General features: G+C 44.3%; 1 protein-coding gene across 1 annotated transcript; it reads left to right on the top strand.

Moving 5' to 3' along the window:
* Positions 1-7589: 7589 nt before the first annotated feature.
* LOC311036052 (uncharacterized protein) lies at positions 7590-8703 on the top strand (the record flags this gene model as incomplete). The annotated part of the gene is made up of 6 exons (XM_084044576.1): positions 7590-7665; positions 7736-7783; positions 7971-8009; positions 8110-8279; positions 8362-8426; positions 8598-8703. Exons 3-6 carry the CDS (start codon positions 7997-7999, stop codon positions 8701-8703), a joined length of 354 nt encoding a protein of 117 aa, XP_083900702.1. The 5' UTR covers positions 7590-7665; positions 7736-7783; positions 7971-7996.
* Between the last annotated feature and the right edge of the window lie 2490 nt (positions 8704-11193).

Below are 11193 nucleotides of genomic sequence, written 5' to 3' on the forward strand. Positions count from 1 at the left end.
GGATAGGACACTTCGACCGATGGGATGGATGGATGGATAGGACACTTACATAGACGGGATGGATGGATGGATAGGACACTTCGACAGACGGGGTGGATGGATGGATAGGACACTTCGACCGACGGGGTGGATGGATGGATAGGACACTTCGACAGACGGGATGGATGGATAGGACACTTCGACAGACGGGATGGATGGATGGATAGGACACTTTGACAGACGGGGTGGATGGATGATAGGACACTTCGACAGACGTGGTGGATGGATGGATAGGACACTTCGACAGACGGGGTGGATGGATGGATAGGACACTTCGACAGACGGGATGGATGGATGGATAGGACACTTCGACCGACGGGATGGATGGATGGATAGGACACTTCGACAAACGGGATGGATGGATGGATAGGACACTTCGACCGACGGGATGGATGGATGGATAGGACACTTCGACAGACGGGATGGATCGATGGATAGGACACTTCGACAAACGGGATGGATAGGACACTTCGACAGACAGGATGGATGGATAGGACACTTCGACAGACGGGATGGATGGATGGATAGGACACTTCGACAGACGGGATGGATGGATGGATAGGACACTTCGACAAACGGGATGGATAGGACACTTCGACAGACAGGATTGATGGATAGGACACTTCGACCGACGGGATGGATGGATGGATAGGACACTTCGACAGACGGGGTGGATGGATGGATAGGACACTTCGACCGACGGGATGGATGGATGGATAGGACACTTCGACAAACGGGATGGATGGATGGATAGGACACTTCGACCGACGGGATGGATGGATGGATAGGACACTTCGACAGACGGGATGGATGGATGGATAGGACACTTCGACAAACGGGATGGATAGGACACTTCGACAGACAGGATGGATGGATAGGACACTTCGACAGACGGGATGGATGGATGGATAGGACACTTCGACCGACGGGATGGATTGATGGATATGACACTTCGACCGACGGGGTGGATGGATGGATAGGACACTTCCACAGACGGGTTGTATGGATGGATAGGACACTTCGACCGACGGGATGGATGGATGGATAGGACACTTCGACAGACGGGATGGATGGATGGATAGGACACTTCGACAGACGGGGTGGATGGATGGATAGGACACTTCGACCGACGGGGTGGATGGATGGATAGGACACTTCGACAGACGGGATGGATGGATAGGACATTTCGACAGACGGGATGGATGGATGGATAGGACACTTCGACAGGCGGGGTGGATGGATGGATAGGACACTTCGACAGACGGGATGGATGGATAGGACACTTCGACAGACGGGATGGATGGATTGGACACTTCGACCGACGGGATGGATGGATAGGACACTTCGACCGACGGGGTGGATGGATGGATAGGACACTTCGACCGACGGAGGATGGATTGGACACTTCGACTGACGGAGGATGGATAGGACACTTCGACAGACGGGATGGATGGATAGGACACTTCGACCGACGGGGTGGATGGATGGATAGGACACTTCGACAGACGGGATGGATGGATGGATAGGACACTTCGACAAACGGGATGGATGGATGGATAGGACACTTCGACCGACGGGATGGATGGATGGATAGGACACTTCGACAGACGGGATGGATGGATGGATAGGACACTTCGACAAACGGGATGGATAGGACACTTCGACAGACAGGATGGATGGATAGGACACTTCGACAGACGGGATGGATGGATGGATAGGACACTTCGACCGACGGGATGGATTGATGGATATGACACTTCGACCGACGGGGTGGATGGATGGATAGGACACTTCCACAGACGGGTTTTATGGATGGATAGGACACTTCGACCGACGGGATGGATGGATGGATAGGACACTTCGACAGACGGGATGGATGGATGGATAGGACACTTCGACAGACGGGGTGGATGGATGGATAGGACACTTCGACCGACGGGGTGGATGGATGGATAGGACACTTCGACAGACGGGATGGATGGATAGGACACTTCGACAGACGGGATGGATGGATGGATAGGACAGTTCGACAGGCGGGGTGGATGGATGGATAGGACACTTCGACAGACGGGATGGATGGATAGGACACTTCGACAGACGGGATGGATGGATAGGACACTTCGACCGACGGGATGGATGGATAGGACACTTCGACCGACGGGGTGGATGGATGGATAGGACACTTCGACCGACGGAGGATGGATTGGACACTTCGACTGACGGAGGATGGATAGGACACTTCGACAGACGGGATGGATGGATAGGACACTTCGACCGACGGGGTGGATGGATGGATAGGACACTTCGACAGACGGGATGGATGGATGGATAGGACACTTCGACAGACGGGATGGATGGATGGATAGGACACTTCGACAGAGGGGATGGATGGATGGATAGGACACTTAGACCGACGGGATGGATGGATGGATAGGACACTTCGACAGACGGGATGGATGGATGGATAGTACACTTCGACAAACGGGATGGATAGGACACTTCGACAGACAGGATGGATGGATAGGACACTTCGACAGACGGGATGGATGGATGGATAGGACACTTCAACAGACGGGATGGATTGATGGATAGGACACTTCGACAAACGGGATGGATAGGACACTTCGACAGACAGGATTGATGGATAGGACACTTCGACCGACGGGATGGATGGATGGATAGGACACTTCGACAGACGGGGTGGATGGATGGATAGGACACTTCGACCGACGGGATGGATGGATGGATAGGACACTTCGACAAACGGGATGGATGGATGGATAGGACACTTCGACCGACGGGATGGATGGATGGATAGGACACTTCGACCGACGGGATGGATGGATGGATAGGACACTTCGACAAACGGGATGGATAGGACACTTCGACAGACAGGATGGATGGATAGGACACTTCGACAGACGGGATGGATGGATGGATAGGACACTTCGACCGACGGGATGGATTGATGGATAGGACACTTCGACCGACGGGGTGGATGGATGGATAGGACACTTCGACAGACGGGTTGTATGGATGGATAGGACACTTCGACCGACGGGATGGATGGATGGATAGGACACTTCGACAGACGGGATGGATGGATGGATAGGACACTTCGACAGACGGGGTGGATGGATGGATAGGACACTTCGACCGACGGGGTGGATGGATGGATAGGACACTTCGACAGACGGGATGGATGGATGGATAGGACACTTCGACAGACGGGATGGATGGATGGATAGGACACTTCGACAGACGGGATGAATGGATGGATAGGACACTTCGACAGACGGGATTGATGGATAGGACACTTCGACAGACGGGATGGATGGATAGGACACTTCGACCGACGGGATGGATGGATAGGACACTTCGACCGACGGGGTGGATGGATGGATAGGACACTTCGACCGACGGAGGATGAATAGGACACTTCGACCGACGGAGGATGAATAGGACACTTCGACCGACGGAGGATGGATAGGACACTTCGACAGACGGGATGGATGGATAGGACACTTCGACCGACGGGGTGGATGGATGGATAGGACACTTCGACAGACGGGATGGATGGATGGATAGGACACTTCGACAGACGGGATGGATGGATGGATAGGACACTTCGACAGAGGGGATGGATGGATGGATAGGACACTTAGACCGACGGAGGATGGATGGATGGATAGGACACTTCGACAGACGGGATGGATGGATAGGACACTTCGACCGACGGGGTGGATGGATGGATAGGACACTTCGACAGACGGGATGGATGACTGATTGGTCTCTGCAACGTCCTCTGCAGCCCCGTATCCAGAACCCTGTATCCATAACTTTGTATCCAGAGCCTGCAGCCCCGTATCCAGAACCCTGTATCCATAACTTTGTATCCAGAGCCTGCAGCCCTGTATCCAGAACCCTGCCTATCTGCCGATCACATAATCACCTCTTAGTCCTGTACAGACCACCATTGGAGGCCGGCCTCTTTGATGTGGGACCCGAGATGAGGGCGTGGCTGCACGACCTTGAGCTGGACATCTAATGATGATAAACGAAAGAAGAAGAAGCCTGAGTCTCACTTCTCCTTGTAATATATTGTAATAAGTGTAATAATGATTTATTTTTGTTCGTAATATATTGTAATATATGTAATATCTGTTTACGTCTGTTTGTAATAAATGTGACGTCCGTGTAAGTCTGAAATGTATCCAGAGCCTGCAGCCCTGTATCCAGAACCCTGCCGATCTGCCGATCACATAATCACCTCTGTGTCCTGTACAGACCACCATCGTAGGCCGGCCGCTTTGATGTGGGACCCGAGATGAGGGCGTGGCTGCACGTTATTGAGCTGGACATCTAATGATGATAAACGAAAGAAGAAGAAGCCTGATTCTCACTTATGTTTGTAATATATTGTAATATGTAATATGTATTTACTTGTGTTTGTATTATATTGTAATATATGTAATATATATTTACTTCTGTTTGTATTATATTGTAATATATGTAATATATATTTACTTCTGTTTGTAATATATGTAATACGTCTGTTTGTAATGTATGTGGCGTCCATGTACGTCTGTTTGCAATCCCCCCACCACCCCCAACCCCCCAATCCCCACCCCCCCCCCCACAGAGGGGGGAGGTGGGGGTGTCCCCACTCTCGGCCTGCACCTTGTCGTGGTGAGTGGGCTTTAAACCAAGACAGGCCATTTAACCCATTAAAACCGGGAAAGGATCTGTGTCATTTTGATTTTAGATTTTAAAAACATTTTCAGATGGGGGGGGGGGGGGGGTCAGTGGCCAAATATATATATATATGTATCAATTTGGGGATCCTTGGCACGAAAAAGTCCCAGAACCACTGATTTAAACTCGCTTCCAAAAGCTGAGTGCCGTACATCGGAAAAACGTTGTACAAATGACCTTTAGTATATTGTGATATAATGTATATGGACGTCGCGATGCGACGCATTGTGAGCTTGTAGATCTGCTATTTTCAAAAAAGATTTTTATGCATTTTATACATTCGAAAACTTTGTGAAATGGGATCTGCATAATGAGTACTTTCTACTTTTGGCACTTTAGTACATTTTGAATTCCGGACTTTTACTTTCAACAGAGTACTTCTACATTGCAGTATTGATACTTTTACTTAAGTAAAGAAATTGAGTAATGTTCCCGCCACTGCCTGTAAATGAGTCAAAGAGGTAAAAGACACTGGTATGGCACTCCTGGTTCACTAGGACGGGGTTCAAGTCCCTGAGGTGTCCTGATGGTTACATTTAGGTTAAAAGTGTATTTGTAAGTGTAGTCATTTACAGGTACCCCCCAAAATAATCACATCTGAACTGGGGACCCCCCACCCTGACCAGCACTTGGACTTGGAGATGTAGGCATTACATTTAGTTTGACTCGGTTCCATGGATAAACATTGTGAAAATAGCCGATCTACAAGCTCACAACGCCTCTCAGTGTGAGGCGTTGTGAGCTTGTAGATCGACTATTTTCACAATGTTTGCCTCTTTCTTACGTAATATTTATCAATTTGGTTTTAAAAAGGTCTTTAAAGTCATTAAATTGTAACATTATAAATGTGCAGATACCCTGTATGCGCTTATACTGTATGTTGGTTTGTTTACTGAGTGAGTAAACAATGTTGCCCATTAAGCTAATCATCTGGGGACCCCCTGGGGGTCCCAAACCAGTAGTGTGTTCTACCGTTACACGCTGTATATGCCGTATACAGTCCAGATTTTTTGGGGAAATTATACAGTCTAATAACCATTTCATTGAAAACGTGCGAGTGTATACCCACGACCACGCGCATCGTATCGTATACCCTCCGAAAAAACTTAGAACACACCACTGTCCCAAACCCCAGTTTTGGAAACACTGCTTTAGAGGTACTAATGTTGTTCCCAAAACTAACTAACAAACTGACAAACTTACTAACATATTGACTAACTAACTAATTTACTAACTAACAAACTGACAAACTTACTAACATATTGACTAACTAACTAATTTACTAATTAACAAACAGACTTACTAACTAACTAATAAACATACTGACTAACTCACTAACTAACTAACTCACTAACTAACAAACATACTGACTAACTCACTAATTCATTAACTAACTAACAGACTCACTCACTTAGCCTGGCATGGCCAGAACTAATATCACTGCGTAGATCATTTATTTGTGCAATGGCAGATTCGTCTGAAACCAGGCAACACTGACTGACTGACTGACTGACTGATTGCTGACTGTGAGGTTCAATTCATAAAGGTCTCACAGGTAATTTTATTACCTGTGTAGGCCCTATAAAGAGAAGAATGCATTCGCCATCTGTTTTGAATAAGGGGTGTCATGTTTTGCAATTAATTAAGCTTACCTAGACTATTTCTGTTATTAAGGTTTTGTGATTTCTCTCAGACTGTGCAGGGCCCAGGCGCGAGTGCCCGCGACGACCAGCCGATGGTCTGCTAGTCGAATCAGCGCCGTCCGAGTTATGTACCGATAGGGACAGAATCGTAAATCTTTTTGGTGCGGACTGTGTTTGCCCCACTGACTGCGTTTGTCCCAACTGCCACTCAAAGTGACTACTGGCCAACTGCCTGGATGAGGCAGACTGTTTCTGTTATTAAGGCTTTGTGCTTTCTATCAGACTGTGCAGGGCAGACTGACTGACTGCATGGGTTAGAAACACAACATGGATCTAAATCCATTGAACTAATACAGTGTATTTTATTCAATACTACTGTATGCCCCCCCCCCCCCCACAGTTAGACGCAGTCCAGTACTGACTCGAGCCAGGACCCCACAAGGTAAATTCTATTGATTATAGCAGAGATCACAATGGTGACTGTTAATAAGAAATGTAATTGCCCCCCCCCCCCCCCCCAAACAGTTAAACGTGGAGGTGGAAGAGCTGGAACCCCACAAGGTAGGTGTTCTGAGTACAGAGGTGATCACAAGGGTGATTGTGCAGTCGGCGACTGAAGTTTTCGTCATCAACAGATGATATTCGCAGTACAGAGAAAAATGTTTTACATTTTATTTGATTATATAATAGATCTGTATGTGAAAGCTGTAACATTAAAACATTTTTTTTGTTATTGCAGATGACAGCAACATCCGGCTTACTAGACTTAGCCAGGGATGTTCTCTCACAGAGATCAAACTGTAAGTGTAGATGGCAAGGCTGACAGATTTTGAGATGGCATAGCAAAGATTTAATTTGGATGTATAATGTAATTGTTTTCCACCCCAGTGGACCGTGGCTATAGTTTCAATCAAAGAAACAGGACTATCAAAGATAGATTTGTATTTGCTGTAACAGTGATGACGATGGTGTGATTAAGATGTGCAATTTGATTTGTTTTGCCCTCAACAGGGCATCGCACTCCAAGTCGAAGGAGTCCAAGGCAAAGGACTCAACAAGTTAAAAAAGTATTTAGTTTCACAGTGATATACAGTGTAACTGGTGACTTTGTAAGATGAGTTACTTCCTTTACCCCCTCCCCCAACAGAGACTCCTAGCCCTCTCTCAACAGAGACTCCTAGCCCACCAAATAGACCGTCAGTCTTCAGAAATGGCCAGACCCCACAAGGTACAGATTGACTATCTTAAATAGTGATGTCGCAAGTATGAAATGTAATTGGCTTGTCTTTCACCATCAGGAAAGCGTGTTGGAAGTAGAGGGCCAAAAAGTCCCAGGATTACAAAAGGTAAATTTTTATCAAGTTTGGCAGTGATCTTACTGGGGGGGAGAGAGGAAGATTTTGATCTTGGAAAACAATTAATTTTATGTATTGACAAGCCAAAAGTAAAGCAGCATCACATAGCCAGCCACACCAGACTCTCAACCTTTAATTTAACTCTCAACATTTATTGTTTCATTCTATAATTTAACAGCAAAGAAGAAGGTGTACGACTACCCTATGCCCGAGAAAAGTAAGAATGGAAGTATTTTAAGGTTTTAAAATAATTTGAAATAAAGTGGTCATATCTGTTAAGGCAAGTGTTTAGGTTAATATTTTGTTTTTTTACTCAGAGTTTCAGAAGGTCGTTGTGGAGACGCTGTTGGAGATCCTCGATGAATTGAGGACACTCAACAATCGGGGAGAAAGTGATGATGAGGGTGGAGCGTTGCCAATAGACGACGAGGAGGAGTTCAACCTCATGTCTAAGGAGCTGGAGAAGCAACGATTCCGACGTTCAATGGTAAATACAAAAAAGTATATGCTTTAAATAATTTGAATTCAAAACGATTACATCAATGTTGATAATTTGTAATATCATACAGATTTCAAAGCTGTCCCACATTGGGGGGTACGACGTGAGGGCATGTACAAGAAAGATCCTGGACAGGTATGAATACAAATTGAAGTTTAATAACATGACACTGTAGAAAAAGAAATATAATGTGGGGCCAATGTGGTAGTCAGTGTATTATTGCTGTTCCATATACATTGTCTTCATTACAAGCTGCTAGCGCATGCTGTTGAGAATGTATCTGCTTTAAAAAAAAATCTGTTTCAGACTTTTCACCAATGGCCTGATGCGGAAATACAATATGTCCGGTGGTGGGCAGCAAAAAAAGAGGGCGTTCAAAGAGTACAAACTTCTTTTCCCTCATCCAGGGTAAATAGAACAATTGTCTGTGCTAGTTCTTTGTTGATGCTTCTTCATGTTATAAATGTGTGACTGACATGATGACATACATTAACAAATGACAATTTGTCTGGACTATATGTGGCAATCTCTGTAATGGCTACTGTCAAGTCTGAGAGTAGATATTTGTCATTGTTTTGATTGCAGAAGCTGTTCGGCAGAATTTTGCACAGACAACGGAGGCCCAGGTCAGCGCCTCAATAGCCGACCACTTCAAGCAGGCGCCAGCTCGAAGTGGCGGGGGGGTACAAGAGGCCAAGGACAAGGACCCCAAGGACCCCAAAATGACTATCGATTACTCACCCCTTGAAATTTTGAAGTCTGCACCATACCACCATAATCCTGTGTGTGTGTGTGTGTGTGTGTGTGTGTGTGTGTGTGTGTGTGTGTGTGTGTGTGTGTGTGTGATGCATGCATGCATGCATGCATGCATGCATGCATGTTCCTAGCCTTGTGTGTTTCTTTGTTGCTGCAAGCCATTTCATAATGTTGCTGTCACACTTTTATTCTCCTGGTCAATCATTTTCAAGATTTTTAAGCCAGGTCACTGCTTTGAAATGCAGTTTTTGCTTTGTTTCACAATCTCTGTGCTCTTTGGCCACTTTCAAGAATTGATCAACCTGTGAGGATTGATAGTGATAATATCACAAGGATTTTTAACAGGCTCTAAAAAATACCTCTTTCAGGACAAAGATATACTGTAGGCCTAACCTTTCAAAGTGGAATGTGGAGATATATTTGATGAGTATTGGTATGGTGAGAGGAAGAATGCCTTTGATTTGTCCCTGGAGGCAGTGTTCAAAGGCATTAACTTACAAGTTATGTTTGCTTTAGCTCCCAGAAGACGCACATACCGCCGTGTTTCTAAATCCTATCTAAAACTTAAGGCAGTTCTAATTCAATTTCAGAGCACAGCATGTTTTCACAGTTTTGGGCAAAGTGCATTTGGGAAGCTGGCTGCTGCTTGCCTGCTATTTACGCAGATGCAGAGTGTGTGTAATAAACTGAGTGTGTGGGGAGGGATCATGTGTATGATAGTTAAATATATGTGTGTGTGTGTGCTTGTCTATAGCAAAGTATAGTAAAGTTCAACAAATTGTTATATTTGGTTTGGTTCTTGACTCTTACCTGCACCTCCATTGTTTCACTCAATATGAGTAGAAAAATAAGTTAAGGAATAAAAAAGTTCAATTTTGAAAAATTGTTGAAACATGTTGTGATTGAAATGTAGTTGAGGGATAGTCAAATCTTAACATAAATACATTTATTTATATCCTGTTGTACAGTACAAATGACATTAGTGTTACACTCAAAGCTGTTTAAAATATCCATAAAGATAACAATGTAAATACATAGTCAGAACATCCTGGGACTACATTACCACATTTATCAAGGTAAGGATAACAGGTTAAATGTGTTCCCTTTAGTATTTTTTTTTTTAAATAGAGAAGCTGGATCTGCATTAAATATTGAGGCTTTTAAATGAATATATGTCTTGTAAAGGTAGTCTATCTAATGCTAATAAGTTTAGATCTTATTTAAACGTCTGGATTTAATTATAAGTATTCATATCCTTATAATTAAATAGACGTTTAAATTACGTCTAAATAACGTCTATGGGGTATACATTTGATATAAAAATAAACGTTTAACAAACGTCTAAATATAGCTTTAGACGTATATTAGCTGTTATTTAGACGTCTAAGAGGTATATATATAGACGTTGAATAGACGTCTTTTAAACGGCTAGGCTAAACCTATACCGCTAAAAAACTTTCACCAGTAGACCAATTATAAACCTGTTTTAGCCTAGCCGTATAGGGGCCATTTAGACGTGTTTTATACGTCTATTAGACCGAAAAATGCTCAGTGGGTTGTTTGTGTTTGTTTACGGACTAAAAGACCTTACAATGTAAGTCAATTAGGAGCATATTTTGAATGATCAATTTATAATAAATGGAGCAACCATTTTTGATTTATTGCCCAACTTTGGGCTTCATGGCAAGGTAACTACGCAACCCAAACCTCTAAGTGTTCTTGCCCTTTAAAGACGTTTACTATCCTGCAGAGAACTACGACGAATCAAAATTAGGCCTACACTGATGTTGGAGCTTATGAACTAGTCTATTCCAGACTTTTATTGACTGTATACATCCACAGTAGGCCTATTAGTAGACCACCACATTTTAAACAATTCTGCAGTAAAAAAAAATCTTTTTTTTATGTGTTTGGGCAAAGTGCATTTTACAATTTACAATTCAGGCATTTAGCAGACGCTCTTAATCCAGAGCGATTTACAGTAAGCAAGGTAAACACGAGGTAACACATCAAATGCATAGAAATAGTAATCTAGGATCATAGGTAAGCCAATCATCAGTCTAAACAATATACTGTACCACAAAGTACCACAAAAACCAAAGGCAGGTTGTCTAACTTGTAAAGTATAATTTTTGGCTATATTTCT

The sequence above is a fragment of the Gymnoscopelus microlampas genome (assembly GCF_963454915.1).
Source record: "Gymnoscopelus microlampas genome assembly, chromosome: 20".
NCBI classification, from domain to species: Eukaryota; Metazoa; Chordata; class Actinopteri; order Myctophiformes; family Myctophidae; genus Gymnoscopelus; species Gymnoscopelus microlampas.